The sequence below is a fragment of the Delphinapterus leucas genome, chromosome 19 (assembly GCF_059928025.1).
Source record: "Delphinapterus leucas isolate spDelLeu-1000000601 "Yukka" chromosome 19, BTC_Dleu_Yukka2, whole genome shotgun sequence".
Taxonomy (NCBI): Eukaryota; Metazoa; Chordata; class Mammalia; order Artiodactyla; family Monodontidae; genus Delphinapterus; species Delphinapterus leucas.
Genome location: NC_143147.1, coordinates 18,992,684 through 19,011,071, shown reverse-complemented (window position 1 = coordinate 19,011,071; position 18,388 = coordinate 18,992,684). Strand labels below are relative to the sequence as shown.

The window sequence follows — 18,388 nt, the reverse complement described above, 5'->3', positions numbered from 1 at the left end:
TGTGAAACCAGGGATCCTCTAACCATCTCCTAGCCCCTCCCCAAGTAACATGAGTGTGTGTGTATCCCTGCCACTGGATCAATGTCTTTATTAATAGCACAGTGAATGTGCGATGCCTCAAACAGCCAACAATGTCATGCAAACACAGTGCAAATCAACTGCAAAGTGAAACAGCACATCTTGTAAAAAGGTGTGTGGTTTCATGAAATCAATGAGAGCAACGTTGGAAAACTACTCAAATCACTTGCAAAGCCATCTTTGAACGGCTCTGTGGTGAAGCTGGACCAGTTAACAACCAAAAAAGAGATAATAAGTGTTATGACATGACACGGGGAGTGCTTCTAATGAAACTTGTGGGGAAAGTATAGGACTGCAGGAGGCCCTTGGGAACACTGATGAAGCCCTTGAGTAGTTTTCCAAAAGTAAGCCTCTTAATAAAATAGATTTCCACTTCCAGCTCTGATGGAGTATCTAGTACTGGGCTAGCCATCCTGCTATAAACAATCATAAAACTGGACAAAATACATGCAGCAAACGTCTTCAGGCATAAGACAATAGACTGAGAAGCTGCAATTGCCGAGAGAAGTGAGATTCACAGGGTGAGCCCTGTGATCGCCCCAACGTGTTGCTTAGGGACAAGTTCTCAGACTAGAGTGCAGCGAGCTGGAGTCTGAGCAGAGTGTAGCAGTGCCTCTGAGCTAAGGAAGAAGGGGGCAGCCGAAGCGGCCGTGCCTCTGAGCAGCCGAAGCAGCTAGAATCTGTGGGACAGGGTGCAGGAGACGAGGAAGAAGGGAGCTGTAGGGGTAGAGGTCCAGAAGTCTTTGGGGTGGGGTCCCCCCGAGTCCTTGGCTGACAGTTGGGCTGTACTTGCACAGGCTTCTCAGACAGTGGATGCTATGGGGTTAAAAGTGGGACAGAGACAACAGAAGTTGAGCTGTACTGAGGGATATTGGAGATCCAGCCCAGCCAGTGGAGAGACCTCCTCACCACCCTTTTTCTACTCTGAGGATCAAGCTAAAATACCAGAAATACCCTACTTACTGTACACACACTAAAGTAAGATCTACTCAAGAGCCACCCTAAAAAGCCTCTAACCAAGCCCCGACAAGATCCACAGTGGAAACAGTTTGGAGGTTGAGTCCTACAAGTTTGATGGGATTGGCAAATACCTTGGAATTTCCACAGGCCTACCACAATAAAGGTTAAAACTAAGCCTACACAAGTTCAAGGTGATTCATCAATAACTGAACTGCCAACTAGGATAAAAATTCAATCAACTGTCTCTACAACATATTATTACGATGCCCAGTATACAATTGAAAGTTACTAGACATACAAGAAACAAGGAAATGTGACTCACAGCCAGGAAAAAAACAGTCAATAGAAACTGACCCCAATAGAAATTCCATAACCAATAGCCTAACACTTGAAATGTAATATTCACTGGATGGGCTTAATAGCAGTTTAGAGATGACTGAGGAAAGTGTCAATGAATTTGGAGACACATCAATAGAAATTATCAAATTTGAGAAATAGAAAAAAATTGAGGAGGAATGAACAAATGAAACCCACAGGACAATATCAAATGGTCTAACATGCATGTAAAAGGAGCAGATAGGGAGACTAAAGCAAAGTGTATATAGTTTCCAAACATATTGATGTACAGATCCAAGAAGCTCAGCAAACCCCAAGCAGAATAAAACCAAAGAAAACCACACCTAAGCATATCTTAGTCAAACTGCTGAAAAGCAAAGATGAAGAGAATGTTTTGAAAGCAGCCGGGGCTGGGGTTGGGGGCGGGGGTGGGGGGAGGGTGGGGAGACACACTACAGACAGGAGAACAGCAGTGCAAATTATGGGTGAATTTTCATCAGAAACAGTGGAGGCCAGAGGACAGCAGAGAATCACAGTTTAAGTGTTAAAATTAAAAACAACAACAACAAAAAAAAACCCTGTTAACCTAGAATTCTATATCCAATGAAAATATCCTTCAAACATGAAGATGAAATCAACATTTTCAGGTAAACAAAAGCTGATATAAAACTAATCTATACTGATAGAAATTAGATAGTTACCTGGGATGGGGAGGGTGGAATTGACTACAAAGGGGCATGAGGGTCTTTCTGGGATGATGGAAATGTTCTGTATCTTGAGTGGGGTAGTGGTTGCCTGAGTGTGTACATTTGTCAAAACTTATCAAACTGTGCATTTAAAATGTGTGCATTTTATTGTATGTAAATTACATCTCAATAAAGTATACTTTTTAAAGTTTGTGAAATATAAAAAAATGAGCTTCTCTATGAAGCAATATCAAACATGCAGTGTCATGCTAACAGGCAAGTTTGCCTGAAAAATCATGCCCTTTCCCCGAGCGAGCCAAAAAAAAAAAAAAAAAAAACTATCAACACTTGATTCATTTGTTCATTTAAGAATTAGCAACATTGGGCTTCCCTGGTGGCACAGTGATTAAGAATCCGCCTGCCAATGCAGGGAACACAGTTTCGAGCCCTGGCCCGGGAAGATTCCCACATGCCAAGGAGCAACTAAGCCCGTGCGTCACAACTACTGAGCCTGTGCTCTAGAGCCTGTGAGCCACAACTACTGAGCCTGCGTGCCTAGAGCCCGTGCTCTGCAACAAGAGAAGCCACCACAATGGGAAGCCTGTGCGCCGCAACGAAGAGTAGGTCCCGCTCGCCGCAACCAGAGAAAGCCTGTACACAGCAACCGAGACCCAACGCAGCCAAAAATAAATGAATAAAATAAATAAATTTGTTTTTAAAAATTAAAGAAAAGAATTAGCAACATCAGCAAATTGGCAAAGTAGGCAGCTCTAAACACCCATGCCTCCACAAAAACATTTTTTAAAAAGGCAGAAACTTTAGAACCAATGCAGTCAGAACTCTGTGAAACAGTCCAAGGTTTATAGCAACTTAAAAATGTTAGGGAGCTAAAACTACAAAACTCTTAAAAAAAAAAAAAACAAAAACAACACAGGGGACAATCTTCCTGACATTGGATTTGACAATGATTTATTGGATATTACCCCAAAAGAATAGGCAACAATGGAAAATAATAGATAAATTGGGCTTCATCAAAATAAACGTTTTGTACATCAAAGGGCAACTCACAGAATAGGAGAAAATATTGACAAATCATATACCTGATAAAGAATTAATATCCGAAAGTTACAAAGAACTCCTATAAAAAAAATTTTTTTAATGGGCAAAGGGCTTGAATAGGCATTTCTCCAAAGAATATCTATAGATGGCAAATAAGTACATGAAAAGATGTTCAAAATCATTAGTCATTATGGAAATGTAAATCAATGAGATACTACTTCACATCTATTAGGATGGCTATAATCAAAACGAAAACGGGAAATAACAAGTGTAGGTGAGGAAATGAAACCCTGGTACGTTGCTGGTGGGAATGTAAAATGACTCAGCTGCTGTGGAAAACAGTTTGGCAGCTCCTCAAAAAAGTTAAACCTAGAATTACCACATGATCCAGCAGTTCTACTACCACCCAAAAGACTGGATATTTGGAAATCAAAAAGAATCTTGTACACTAGTGTTCACAGGATTATTCACACTAGGCTAAAAGGTGAAAACAATACTAATATCAGTGAACAGATGAATGGATGAATAAAATATGGTATATACATTCCATGGAGCATTATCAAGTCAGACACAAAAGGACAAATATTGTGTGATTCCTCTTATACGAAGTACCTAGAATAGGGAAATACATAGAGACAGAAAGTAGAATAGAGGGGCTGGGAGGAGGGCGAAATGGAGATAACTGCTGAATGGGTACAGAGTTTCTGTTTGGAATAATGAAAACATTTTGGAAATAGGTAAGGGTGATGCTTACACAACACTGTGGATATAATTCATGCCACCAAAGTGTACACTTTGAAAAAAATGATTGAAATGGCAACTTTCATGTTATATATATTTTACCACAACTTAAAAAAAAAAGAAAAACAGACTTAGTGCAAGGTTGTAATTATAACTCAAAATGTGTTCAATATAAGACTAGGTTTGCCTCATTTTTAGGTAAATATCTTCCATTAGACCTTTCATTTCATGTCCACTGTTAAAATGTTTACTATTAATGATGAAAGGACTTTTTCTGGTAGTGATTTTCCATGGGGCTCCTCTGTTCAAGGTGTACATTTTCTCCTCCCACTCTTCCCTCCTCTGCCTGCCTGGATGTGTTGGGCCGGGTGAGAGTCCCTGTTTGTGTCCGTAAGCCTCACGGAGCTGAGGACAGACGCTGGGTGTGAGGACTGGGGAAGAGGAGACAGGGCACCCACAGGGAGGCTGCACGTGGGCTGACGGCTTCCTCTGGGGCACTGACAACCAGGGGGCCGTGCAGAGCCAGCGGGCACGGACACACAGAGCAGCGGGCTGCGCAGGTGTGCAAGAGAGCACGGGAGCACCCATGACTATGTGGGTGGCTGACACCTGGGGCTGCTCCAGGAGTGGGGGACCCCAAGGCTTCAACTGCCCACCTTCCCCTCACCTCGGCCCGACCGGAGGGAGAAGCTCAGGGTGCGTTTGATGCCTTCACAGTTGCCCGGGTCTTCATTGATGATGCCCACGTTGGTGTTCCAGGTGGTCCAGTTCACCTCGTCCACCCTGCAAGGGGAGGAGGTGAGGGAGCAGGGAGCAGGGAGCTGGTGGTCCACGGCCAGCTTCCCCGCCCTGCAGGCCACGCCCATAGATCAGGATGGGGAGACACAGCTGGCGAGAGGGAGGCACAGAGGGGCCTGCCTTTTGGACACCACCCCTGAAGATGAGTTCTCTGACCACACTGTGGGACCCAGGAACTTTAAAGATTGGATTCCTGGTTCTGACCCTGATCGCTAGGTGACCCCTTCTGGACACCTCATTTACCAGTATTTCACAGCTGGGTCCCACCATCTGGGATCTATGGTGGGGCCCCTATGCCCACAGTCAACCCCTAGGGCAGCCCCTGTACCTACAGCTGCCTTGGGAGAGTCCTTTATGTTCATGACTGGGCCCAAGAGACCCTGAGAAAGGCTTATGTTGTTCCCACAGGTGGTTCCAGGTGGGTCCTCCATACCCATGCTAAGCCCTGGAATGGCCCCTGTACCCACAGCTGGCTCTGGGTGAATCCCCAGGCCCACAGGTGAGCCCTGAGTTAGGCCCCTGTACCCACAGCTGGCTCTGGGTGAATCCCCAGGCCCACAGGTGAGCCCTGAGTTAGGCCTCTGTACCCACAGCTGATTCTGGGTGGGTCCCAATATCCATAGCTTAGCCCCCAAGTTCCCCAAGCTTTGATTCTTGCCTGGGAATTACCTGAAACACCACCTGTAGTCGTCCTTGCCGTCAGCTGTGTACCCCACCTGCAGCAGCTTGCCTGAGCGAAAGGCCTTCCTCATACACTTAAGGAAGCTCTTCTCCGTGTCCAGGATGGTGATGGCTCTCTGCAGGATGACACAAAGGGCAGAGGGGCAGAGGGTTCATCCAGGAGCCGCCCCTGGCTGCCAGTGTCACCTGCCAAGATCAGCGTCTGCAGGGTCTCTCCCCGTCCCTGCGCCTCCGAGCTGGACCTCCAGAACCCTCTGCACCAGGCTGGTTCCCACAGCCAGGCGGGTGCACATTCCATGGATGGAGCTCAGACCTGCACAGGCACTGCTGGTGCCTTCCGGGTCTGGGCAGGGCAACCATGAGTTAGATGGAGTGTGCCAGCCCCAGTTCCTCCCCTGAGGAGCTCACAAAGGGGCAACGTGGTATAGTGGCTAAGAGCAGAGGCTCGGGGGTGAGACTGCCTGTGCCGAGTCCTGGCTACCTTGGACACAGATACCTAACTTCTCTATGCCTCGTGCCTTCACCCAAAAACGGGGAGAGTGAGAGTGCCCTCTTGGTAGCATTATTGTAGGATTAAAGAGAGCATGTATGTAAGACACTTAGAACAGTACCTGGTGTAGAGCCAGTGCTACTTAATAACAATGATGCTTTTATTATTAGTTGGAAAGGCAGATGTAGACCAGGTGTCTCAAAGATGCAGCTCTCAGGGCCCATCCCATATTAGCTGCTTCCCGAGTCTGGTCTCTGGTGCCCACTCTAGATGGAGTTCCTCTGCAACAGGCACCCCCGTGGGGCTGAACCCTCCATCTCCTCCCCGCAGGGACTGCCCAGCCCACAGTAGACACAGAGTCTGCAAACACCCGCTGGTGACCCTGGGCAGGGACCCCTGTGGGAGGAGCCGGGGGAGCCAACTGAGGGAGAGGCTGCTGCCTGAGCCTGCAGCCTGGCTAGGCTCTCTGCACCCTCCCCAAAGCGTGCAGGGGACCCCCTCGTGCTGCACACACCCCGCCAAGCACCCACCTGCAGCTTCCAGATGTTCTTGCTCTCCTGTGCGATCTTGTTGACCGTCTCGCCCATGAGGGCAATGAGCATGTTGAGCAGGAGGATGTACGTGAGAATCACATAGGCCAGTAACAGGATGACAAAGACAGCCTTGAAGTCATAGTTCTCCGTGAACTCCAGGTCACCCATGCCGATGGTGAACTTGAACAGCTCCAGACACGTGGAGTACAGGCTGTTGTAGGAGCTGTCGGACGGCCGGCAGCCAGGACCTCGCCACCTGTGTGACGTCAACTCAGCCGACACGGAGCCATTCTTCCCATCCTCAATCAGTGTCACCACCGCTGTAGAGCATGGGGAACATGTGGCTGGATGGAAGCCAAGACCCCAGGTTCCCCAACATGCACACCCACTACCCCCAGGATGGGTCTGCGGCAGGAACTCTGGCTTGGCTGTGAGGCACCTTTGTGTGATTTTTGTTTTTAAAAGCACTCCCTTCTTCAAAACTATCCATGTGTCATAATACACTGTTTTATTAATAGAAAAGTTTTATCATCAAATGCTGAAATAAATATATATGCACAATGTGATACAGCCACACGTGTGCAGTGCACAAGCTGCCCAACCTTACATGTCAGCCCTGGGTCCGCATCTACTTTCTCAGTCACACCTTTGTCTGCCTGTGCCCCTTAGAGGGTAGCCCAGAGCCAGCCCATTCCAGAACCATGGGGGCTAAGCAGCTCAGATCAGAATGGCTTCTTGCTGCATTCTGTACTCTTCTTTGGGAGATGTACTCCAGAGCCCGAGAGCTTCTGTAGCAGTTGTGCCCCATGGTTACTTCATAACCCCCTTGGCCTTATCCCCTCCTGTGGCTCAGACCAAGGGCCAGAGCCCACACTAATCCCTACGAGATCCCTTCCAGTCAAAGCTGCCCATCACTCCCAGACAGGATACCACGTGAACCATGTAACAGTAAGACTCAGATGGGGGTCAAAGCAGGACTCAGTTGCTAAGAGAATGATGTGGTGTGTCAAAAGGGCACAGGAGCCAGCTGCAAGGGACTCCTAATGACTATGTCTCAGAGAATTTGAGCATGAAAAGAAATGATAATAGTAAGGAGTTATAACCCACTTCACAAAGTGAGAATCCACACACACACAAAAGAATCAAAGAGGCCATACTGATGTAAATAAATAAATCAATGTAGGAGAATGGAAACCCCTTCCATTACATTACTGTAGGGAAAGCTCTTCCAGACAATAGAATGCAAGCTAACAAACGTAGAAAGAATAAATTAGAAAATTATCATTTGGCAACCATCACAGGATCAGGTGATTCAGGTGGGAACCATTAGTGGATGCTAAAACCACTGGGAGAAAGTTTGATGAGAAACAGGATATTCACAGTCTCAAAGCATCACCTCACAAATTACTTATCAATTACAAAGGGAAAGATAATAACTTGACAGTGGATAAATCTGGTAGACCTACCGAAACCAGGTAACCAAAGTTAACATCACCAGAGGGAATGTAAATTGGTGCAGCTACTATGGAAAACAGTATTGAGTTTCCTTAAAAAACTAAAAATAGAGCTACCATATGATCCAGGAATCCTACTCCTGGGCATATATCTGGAAAAAACAGAAGTTCTAACTCAAAAAGATACATGTACTCCAATGTTCATAGCATCACTATTTACAATAACCAAGACACGGAAGCAACCTAAGTGCCCATTGACAGATGAATGGATAAAGAAGATGTGGTATATATATATATATATATATATATATATATATATATATATATATACAATGGAATATTACTCAGCCATAAAAAAGAATGAAATACTGCCATTTTCAGCAACATGGATGTACCTAGAGAATATCATAATAGGTGAAGTAAGTCAGACAGAGAAAGACAAATAGTATATGGTACCACTAATATGTGTAAGCTAAAAAATAATATTAATGAATCTATAAGCAAAACAGAAACAGACTCACAGACATAGAAAACAAAACTTACCATTATCAAAGGGGAAAGGGAAGAGGGGAGGGATAAATTAGGAGTATGGGATTAATAAATACAAACTGCTATACACAAAATAGACAAGCAATGAGGATATACTGTATAGCATAGGGAACTATATTCAATATTTTGTAATAAACTATAATGGAAAATAACCTGAAAAAACATACATATATGTGTGTAACTGAATCACTTTGCTATACACCTGAAACTAACACAATATTGTAAATCAATTATACTTCAATTCTGAAAAAAGAACCACAAAGTTATCATCAGAAATGGGACAGACAGACATCACGGGACTCCTGATATAAGGAAGACACACATTACTTCACTGATATTCTGACCAAACATGTATACCGAAATCTAATTGTGAGGAAATATCAGACAGACACAAACTGAGAGACATTGTAAAAACTGGTCTTTACTCAATAAAAATGCTAAGATCACAAAAGAGAAGGAAAGATTGAGGAACTGCTCCCAACTGAAGGAGACTAAACAGACTTGACAAGTGAATGTAATGCGTGATCTGGGATTTTCATTTCTGTAAAAGATATTTTTAGGACAATTGGTGAAATTTGAATAAGGCTGGAAATGAGCTAACAGTCCTGTATTGGTATTGATTTCCTGATTTTGATCATTATGCTGTGTTTATGTAAGAGAATGTTCTTGTTTTTAGGAAATACACACTGAAGTATTTAGCGGTAAAGGACTGAACATGTCTGCAACTCACTCTGTTCTTTTAGGTATGGTGTAGTGTGTGTGTGTGTGTGTGTGTGTGTGCAGCTGGGAGAGAAAGTGATTTTTTAAATGTGGTAAAATTTGGGGAATCTGAGTAAAGACTATAGAGAAGTTATTTGTACTATTCTTGTGGCTTTTCTGAAATAACATCAAAATTTTTAAAAAGTTTAATTGAGCCAAAATGCAGCTATACTATAGGTAAGCAGCACTTCATACCTCTAAAATGACTTAAAATCTTTTATGAATCAATTTCTAAGTTCTCCTACTATTTCAGTGTATTCACTGTCCATCTGCTCTGTCACCTGCAGACACACACCCTGGTGGGCCTCTCCCCACCCAGCCCTGCAGGGTCCTCAGGAAGCTGAGGTCAGCAGGACCCCCTGCCCCCCACCAGCCCTGACCAAGCCCGTTACCTGTGGAAAACCCAAATAAGAAAACGAGGTAAACAAACATGAAGCGACACAGGTCTCTCAGGATCATCTGCGGGAGAGAGCAGGCTTGTCAGAAGCAAATCAAGGCCCGGGAGGGGCCAAGGGAAGGGCCAGGACTGTGTCGGCCTGGGGGTTCATCTTGAGCCCAAGTGGAATCAGAGGACAGACAGGTAGGTTTGGTTTGGTGGTTTTCAGCTCAGGTGTCATGAGGGAGTCACCACAGCTCCCCCCGCCCCCTGCCCATGGGCCTTTTTCTGGTGGGAGAGGGGGGCCTGGCATGTGGCAGGTCAAGTTTCAGTTGTTGGGGAATTCTCTGCAAAACTGGGTCTTAAAGCAGCACCTCCCCAGACAATGCACAGAGGGTGGATGGAGTGTGTGGGACCGGGTCCCACACACTCAGGAGGTAAACGGGCTCTGCGGAGAACCGCTCCGGCACCGGCACCCACCTTCTCAATCATGACAGCATAGATGCCCATCTGCTGGAAGCCGCGGGTGTAGTAGAGCATGTTGGTCCAGCCCATGGCCAGGGAGAAAACCATGGAGGCCACGTACTCCTTGCAGTGGCAGAAGTATAGCACGACGGTCCCCAGCATGAACAGCGACTGCACGAAGCTGACGGGGGAGGGACAGCAAGCCCTGTCCATGGGCACCGGGGGGCCTGCACCCTCACAGACAAGACCCCAGATGCCTGGACCTCTCCTCAGAGGCACAGCCCCAGACCACGGGTGAGCTGGGGATGGCTGTCCTCCCTCCTTTAGCCCATGAGTCTCAGTGGGAGGAGTATCGCTCCCAAGAGGCAAAAATCAGTTCGGGGGGTGGGGGGCGGGGTGTTGCATGTGCAAAATCTTCTCCTTTTTACACACAAAACACAGATACAAATACAGTACATAAACGCATATATAGTACATTTGCAGTAGGAGATTTCATGGGAGGGGCAATTAGGAAAAAAAATTTCTAAAAAGGCAATAATGAAAAAAGGCTGAGAAACAGGGCTGTAGCTCCAATAGCCTCCCTGCCCAGTCCCTGAGAACAATAACCTCACGGACAACAGAGAACCTAGGAGGCCTAGGCCTCTGAGGAGGTCTAGGCTGTGCTCTCCTGAAAGAACCACAGGTAGAGTCTGCTGGTCCTCAAACTCAGGTGAGGAGCCAGGGAAGACGTCCTTTCACTCTTTAGTCTGGTGAGGGCTGCCCTAGTCGGAGCCCTGGACAGGCTGGAGGACGTCTGGACGATCCTATGGTCATTATCCTACGACGATCCTGTGACAGGGTCTGCTCAGTGGTCCCTTCTTTACTTATTCGTCCCAGGTCTCCTTGTTCATCACGGCCTCCTCCCGGAAGTGCCCGCCCAACAGCTGCACTAACACAGAAGCCTGCACTGACCACCCAACCTCCCATTTGTGTGTGAGAACCCAGCAAAAAGTCACCGCTGTGCTGATGTGAGTGTACTGAAAACTAGTGCCCCTAAACTGGCTCGTTAATTGGAGTTCTGCTGCAAAGAAAAACTATTCCTCGGCATCTGCAGGCCCTTGGCCAAAATAAGAACTGACGCCAGTTGACATAGGCAAATGGAGTCCCCACCTAGGAATTCTGGAAGCTGGGACGTAGTGAACACATGGAAACTGACCTAGCAGACCCAAGAAAGCCAAAGCCAAATCCATAGTGCGGAAACCTGAGAACCAACTCGTTTCATCAAGGAAACTCAAAAGGCTTTCGAGGGGAGGTGAAGAGACCTGACGTGAGTAAGAGTGGAGGTGCTGTCTCTGAAGAAGATAAAGCAGAGGGTCTTTGGACCCGGTTTCATCAGACACCCAAGAAAGCATTGGTATTTCACCCAAAACAGGAGATTATGTGATTTCTATACAAGACATTACGTAAAGCCCTCTTCTCCACTCAGCTCTCAGGAAGCTGGCAGCTAGACTTCTTCCCTCCGGATAGAAGATTGAAAAGATGCAACAGATTGACTTTGGACATTCTCCAGCAAATTGTTTATCTAGACCAGACTATAATGCAGCTAAAAATTGATAAGCACCGGGCTTCCCTGGTGGCGCAGTGGTTGAGAGTCCGCCTGCCGATGCAGGGAACACGGGTTCATGCCCCGGTCCGGGAAGATCCCACATGCCGCGGAGCGGCTGGGCCCGTGAGCCATGGCCGCTAAGCCTGCGCGTCTGGGGCCTGTGCTCCGCAATGGGAGAGGCCACAACAGTGAGAGGCCCGTGTACCACCAAAAAAAAAAAAAAAAAAGATAAGCCCCATTCACATATTAAGAGCTTCCAACCAGCTTTTCAATCCTCCACTCTTAATCATGAGCAGACATCAAAGATTTCCAAATATTCTGAGAATGGCCTCCACATGAAAGAGAGAACAAAACAAGCAAATGGGAATCAACAATTTGGAGAAAACAAAAGCTACGCAAAAAGAAAAAAATTACCAAAAACTATCTTAATAGTCGTAGACAGACAAAAGAAGATATTGCATCCATGAAACAAGAATAAAGTGTTATAAAAGGGAACAAATAGGAGCTTCCCTGGTGGCGCAGTGGTTAAGAATTCACCTGCCAGTGCAGGGGACACAGGTTCAAGCCCTGGTCCAGGAGGATCCCACATGCCACAGAGCAACTAGGCCCGTGCGCCACAACTACTGAGCCTGCGCTCTGGAGCCTGTGAGTCACAACTGTTGAAGCCTGCACGCTTAGAGCCTGCGCTCCGCAACAAGAGAAGCAACCGCAATGCGAAGCCCGCACACTGCAACAAAGAGAAACCCCGGCTCGCCACAACTAGAGAGAGCCCACATGCAGCAACAAAGATCCAACGCAGCCAAAAATAAATAAATAAATAAACTTACTAAAAAAAAAGAAAAAGGGAACAAATAGAATTTTTTTAAAAGAGCACTTAGGAATTAAAAACATGATATCAAAAATAATAAACTCAATAGAAAGACTGGAAATTAAAATTGATTTGAACCTCCCAGGAAAGAAGAGCCAAAAATAAAGAGAACACAAGTGAAAAAATGTAAGAACTAGTTCAGGACTAAGTCAGGAGCTTCAATGTACAAATCACAGGAGTTCCAGAAGAGAGATCAAGAAATAATTCAAGAAAATATACAAAAAAATAAAGGACATAAATTTATAGATTGAAAGAGCCCACTAAGTACCCAGAACATTGGATAAAAACAAATCTGCATCAAGAAACATCAAGTTTCCAAACACTAGGAATAAACAGAAGATACTATAGGTTTATGAAGAGAAAAACCAAAACAGGTCTTAAAAGAGGATTCAGAATCAGAATGGCTTTGGACTTGTCACCTTTAATATTGAAAGCAAAGAAAAAATGGAGAAATATCTTCAAAATTTTAAAAGAATTTTATAACCAACCTCGCTATCAATCAAACGTGAAGGTATAGTAGAAATATTTTCAGATGTGCCAGATTTAAAAGAAATTCCCTAGCACCTGGAACATACCTGGCACAGAGTGGACCCTCAGTATTCCTCACCAGACAAACGTTTATTGGGTGCCTTCCATCATTCATTCAACATGCTTGTGAAGCCCTACTATGTTCCAGGCCCAGCGGATGTGAGAGAATGAGTGAGAATGAGCTGATTGCTGTAACCCCAGGTCTCATGGCCAAAAGATGCTATCTGCTACAGAGGCATAAGAGTCAGTATCACTTACAAAAGCATCTCACTGTAGCTGTCCACAAATAAGGTCTTCAGTGATGGCCGTCTCTGCAGGAAATATTGAATCTGCAGGTAAACAGAGTAAGATCCCAGGAAAGGTTAAATGGTGAGCGCCCAGAATGCTTCCTAAATGGAGCCACGATGGACCATGGGAGTGCATCAAAGCAAAGATAATGAAGACAGTGGAACAGGATGGGTCAGGCTAATGGGGTAATGTTATGTACTTGGTCAGGAAGATTTTTTTAAATAGAGTGGAATTACAGCTATACCTAGAAGCAAAGATGGGAAGGAAAACCACCAAAATGTTATTAATTGCTGTGCTTGAATGATGGAATTGGGTGATTTTTTTTCCTTCTTTTTAATTTGTACTTTTTCTTCTTAATTTTCTTAAAGAAGTTTGAATTACAGTAAAAATTCTTTAACCATCCTCCACCGAACTAACTCTCCAGGATAAACCAGTGCTCTCCACTCCCCGAAAACATTCTGACTGATGCCCACGGTGCATGCTCCCCTCCAGGACACCCACACCCGCCTTGCCCTCCCACTGGTTAATCCTGTTTGCCAATAATGCTTTTTGCCCACTGCACTTGCTACTGCAGCTTTGTACTTTACTAAAATATAAACTAGGAGGGTGAAAATAAACAGAAACAGTTGTTTCTGTGAAGACAGAGTCCAGTGATTTGGAAAGACTCCTTAAAGGTGAGTTACTGAAAAAAAAAAAAAAAAAGAGGTGTAGCTTAGATCAAAAAGATTAAGGGGGGGCTTCCCTGGTGGCGCAGTGGTTGAGAGTCCGCCTGCTGCGGGTTCGTGCCCCGGTCCGGGAGGATCCCACATGCCGCGGAGCGGCTGGGCCCGTGAGCCATGGCCGCTGAGCCTGCTCGTCCTGAGCCTGTGCTCCGCAATGGGAGAGGCCACAGCAGTGAGAGGCCCGCGTACCGCAAAAAAAAAAAAGATTAAAGGAAAATATCATAATAATCTCAAATTCTGCATTCAGGTCCCTTTGTACATGCAACAGTGGTTCCACATATATTAGAAGAATGGCCAAGGAATATGCATGTTTGAGTTTTTAGTTAAAATAAAATGGTTCCAGTATACATATAGATTTCTTTCATTATTCAGAGCTATAATGGGCTGTTTCAATTAATTAAACAACTACTAGTCATGATCCTGCCTCTTAAGAGGCTTCCACTCTATCTCTGTAATTAAATATTACATTCAGTGGAGCGCCCTGACTGCCTGTCTTCAAGCATGGCTGCTCTGGGTCTGCAGGGACCCACTGGGCAAACCTGCACCCTCCCACAGCCGTGAATGCCTGAGGGTTCTCATCTTCACCTGTTTGTCTCTAAGCTCCTCTATCAGGGCCATTATGTGGCTGATGAATTAAAAAGTGGGTGAGCGCTGAGTGAGTCTCTTGGCTTTTTGTTTTGGTGATAGTGGAAACTCACGGAGTTGGAAGGAATGCTTACCCCTCGGAAGAAAAAGTAGACTCCCCCTGCTACAGAAAGAATCTCTCCAGTGACTCGGAAATAGCCCCCAACGGTGTGTTTCAGCTTAAAGGGAGGCTGCAAAGGGCAGAGAAGTTAGTGATTCCATTCACTCATTCATTCATTCGACAAACATTTACCTGGTACAGAGCCCTGCGATTAAGACCCAGCCCCTTCTGGAGAGGCTCAGCCTCCATCAGGAGAGAGAGACACAAATAAAGACAATGCATAATTATGGGGACACCTGCAAGGAGGCCCCTCTGTGGGACCTGATTTCCAAAGTGGCAGCTTCCAGCTGCTAAGAGGAGTGTCCTTGCTGTGCTGTGCTGTCTCCTGGATGATGCCCTAACCTGGAGCTCTGCTTGGCTGGGAGGACGGCGGTGGCATTGGGTGGAGGCACCCTTACAGATCCAATGTCATGTGCTTCCTGCTGTTCCCACAGCCTATGGCGAACCCCTGGTCTCCCAGAACCGTCAAGGTTCCCCACGGATGGTGGAGGGAGAGACGTCACCGTCACACACACACACGCACGCGCGTGTGCGCGCACGCACGTGTGTGTGTCGTCCTTGTGTTTCAGCCACAGTTTTCCAGAGTGGGTTTCCTTCCAGCCTATCATCCATGTTTAATAAGCACTAGTTCACTAGCTTGTCTCATTAGCACATATTTCTTTTCTCTTAAAATAAAGTCATTAGATGGCCTTAATAGTTGTATAGAAATTGGGTTTCACCTAACTAGGAAGTTGAGTTTTTCAACCAAATTTACAAGCAAGGCAACCTGGAGATAAAGGCAGCAAGTTAAGTGCTTGGATACTGAATGGAAAGGACTCAGTTCAGAAACTTGAGGGAGTCTATGGCTCCTGGTAGCGGAAAAAGTCTGGTCTTAAGTTAATCTGATGCATAACCCAGGGCCTGGCTTAGAAGAAGCCCTCAAAGTACATGTCCAGGGAATGAATAATGTGCAAGTGAGTGAACAAAAGTAGGCAGGTGAGAGGGCTGGCAATGTGCTCCAGGCTGACGCCACCTGGGACCCTGAAGACACCCAGACGAGCGGAGAGCTGCTTCTGGAGCCCCAGTTCCTGCATCCTTTCTAACCTAGTACTGCCCCTCTGCAATCAGGGACCTCAGCGACCACAGGCTCGGCCTCTCAGAACCTGGAAGCTAAAGGAGGGGCTGAGAACAGGAGAGGGGTGTGAGACGACCAGGAGAGGGAGGACTGAGCACAGGGACGTAAGATCTCCAGGTGACTCTTCCATGTCTCCAGGGTCTGGCCTGGGCCCGTGGTCTTGGGGTATTATAGGAACGCCCGTCCCCTCCCCTTGTCCCCCGCAGAGGCCTGAGCCTCAGGCGCACCCGGCCTTCCACAGGCCTGTAGTAGGCGGCCGTGGTGAAGATGATCATATACAGACAGTAGATGAAGAAGTTGAAGTAGAAGATGCGCTTGACGAATCTGTCCCACTTGTCCTGCAGAAGGCGGTTGAGCGGCTCCACTAAGAGCATGTCATGGCGATTCTAAGGGGAGCAAAGAGGAGTGAGGCTCACCCACCCCGGACCCGACTCACAGGACCACATCACACCCACGTCTCTGCAGGCCACGCCCTCAGCTCGGACAGCAGCGGAGGGTCACGGCCGGCTCCCCACGTGGCCCACCCTGTGGGCCTCAGTGTCTCTGTTGTGCAGCGAACAAGGGGTGAAATTGGACACGTGACCCTAAGAGCCCCTGACACTCAAGAGCGTACCAGTGTCACCCGACATTCTACGCCCACTCCCCGTAATAACGCTCTCCCAAGAGCCTACATCCTTGCTGTTCCCACAGTATCGGGACGAGGCTGGCACAGGCAGAGCTTAGCATGAGGCTGCTGAGGGAGAGGCCTCTGAATTCCTTAATTCTCCCATTTCCGGGCCTGAGTCAGACAGGCTATCCAGGTGGGAGCGGCAATTACCTATGCATGAGACTGAAGGGAACGGGGAAGTCTTTCCTGCCTTGAGTGGGCCCAGTGCCTGGGATGCCACCATTACAAGTATTGCTTTGGGGCAAAAGTCTCACATCAACGAGCTCTCTGTAAAGTTCAAGTATTCCTAGGATGTGGATGAGCCAAAATCAGGTCATCCTAGACTTTTTGGGCCATTGAGTGCAACTCTGACCCAAGCTGGAGTTCCCCAAATAAGGACCATGTTCAGTGTCTTCTTGAATACCTTTGGGGATGGGAAGCTCTCTGCTGCCCCAAGAAGCTTGTCGGGAAATTCTGCTCTCTGGAGTAAAGTTGGCCTTCTCTGCTTCCCACCAGTGGTCCCCGCTCTGCACTCGGGACCCCAGTACTGCATTCCAGCCCTTGAAAGCCTCCAGAGATGTGCAGATGGCAGCCGTGGCCCCAGAGCCTTCTCCTCTCTAGGCCAAACACCCCAGTCCTTCTTGAGGTTGTTTCCTACCTGGGCCAGCCCTCTGGGAACACTTACATCAGGGATTCTGAGTCAGAGGCCCAGATTCAGCATGGCAGCCCAGGTGGGAGCTGACAGGACAGAACAAAGCAAGCCAGGCCTCTCCCTCCTCTGGATTCTGCCCCTGTAAATGCAGCCTCTGCCCTGTGAGACATCATGGCAGCCCATCATCACCAACAGCACAGACTACAGCCCCCAAAGTCAGCCTCAGGGCCTGGAGCATCTGTCACCTTAGAAAGATGGGACAGCAGTGGTGGCAGGGTAAACTTTTCATTAAGTGGCATTGGGACTCTCATTTGTAAACAAAATAAGTAAGACACCTACCTCACACATACACAAAAATCAATTCTTGATAAATTTAAAAGCCAAACATAAAATACCTACAAAGGAACTAAATATAAGTATTGGAAGATGTGTGTGCAATCTTGAAGTGGAAAAGGCTTTCCAAAGCAAGATACAAGTCACAAAATCTATGAAAGAAAAAGTCTAACCAATTCGACTCTCAAAATGAAAACTCTGTATAAGCAAATGATGCAAATGAAGTTTGCAAGAGACTAGGAGACTAGGAGAAAATAAAATATCTGAAACATGTGCAATAGAGAAAGGATCAATTCATTTCGTAACAAGAGCATCTACACACTAAAAGAGTAAGGCAAACAGTCCAGTAGAAGAGATGGCAAAGGACAAGGAACAGGAAATCTACCAAAGAAATATGAATGGTTGAAAACACATGAAAAAATTCTCAGCCTCACGGTAAGCAAGAAAACAAGAATTAAGACATCAATGAGATAGCATTTTGGGCTCCATGGGCTTAAACTAGGTTAAAAAAAAAATATTGGTAATACCCAGGTTGGCAAGGACACAAGTAGATGTGTACCCATGGGTGGTGGGCAAGTACATTCATGAAATCTTTCTGGAGGCCATACTTTCTGACTTAGCAATTCCAGTTCCAGGTGTCCTTCATAGAAAAATTCTCAAACCCATGCCAAGTGGCCGGTAGCATTGTAGTAGGAAAAAAAAAAAACGAAATAACTCAAATGTCATTCTGTGGATATTTACACCCCATTCCTTCTATGGAATACTTGCAGTAATTTTTTTTAATAAAGCAGACTCATATGTGCTGATATAAAACTATCTACAGGGACTTCTCTGGCGGTCCAGTGGTTAGAACTCTGTGCTTCCACTGAAGGGGGCCCGGGTCCGATCCCCGGTCGGGGAAGATCTTGCAAGCCGAGCAGCGCAGCCAAAATAAAAAATTTA

General features: G+C 46.4%; 1 protein-coding gene across 1 annotated transcript in view; it reads right to left on the bottom strand.

Moving 5' to 3' along the window:
• Window positions 1-18,388, bottom strand: part of TRPV1 (transient receptor potential cation channel subfamily V member 1) — a 36,119-nt gene that overhangs the window by 5,108 nt on the left and 12,623 nt on the right. The window contains exons 7-14 of the mRNA XM_022595823.3: window positions 16,043-16,201; window positions 14,676-14,771; window positions 13,205-13,275; window positions 9,981-10,146; window positions 9,517-9,583; window positions 6,360-6,682; window positions 5,328-5,455; window positions 4,528-4,643 (exon numbers count right to left, since the gene is read on the bottom strand). Coding sequence (XP_022451531.1) covers window positions 4,528-4,643; window positions 5,328-5,455; window positions 6,360-6,682; window positions 9,517-9,583; window positions 9,981-10,146; window positions 13,205-13,275; window positions 14,676-14,771; window positions 16,043-16,201 — 1,126 coding nt within the window. The remainder of the gene's footprint in view (window positions 1-4,527; window positions 4,644-5,327; window positions 5,456-6,359; window positions 6,683-9,516; window positions 9,584-9,980; window positions 10,147-13,204; window positions 13,276-14,675; window positions 14,772-16,042; window positions 16,202-18,388) is intronic.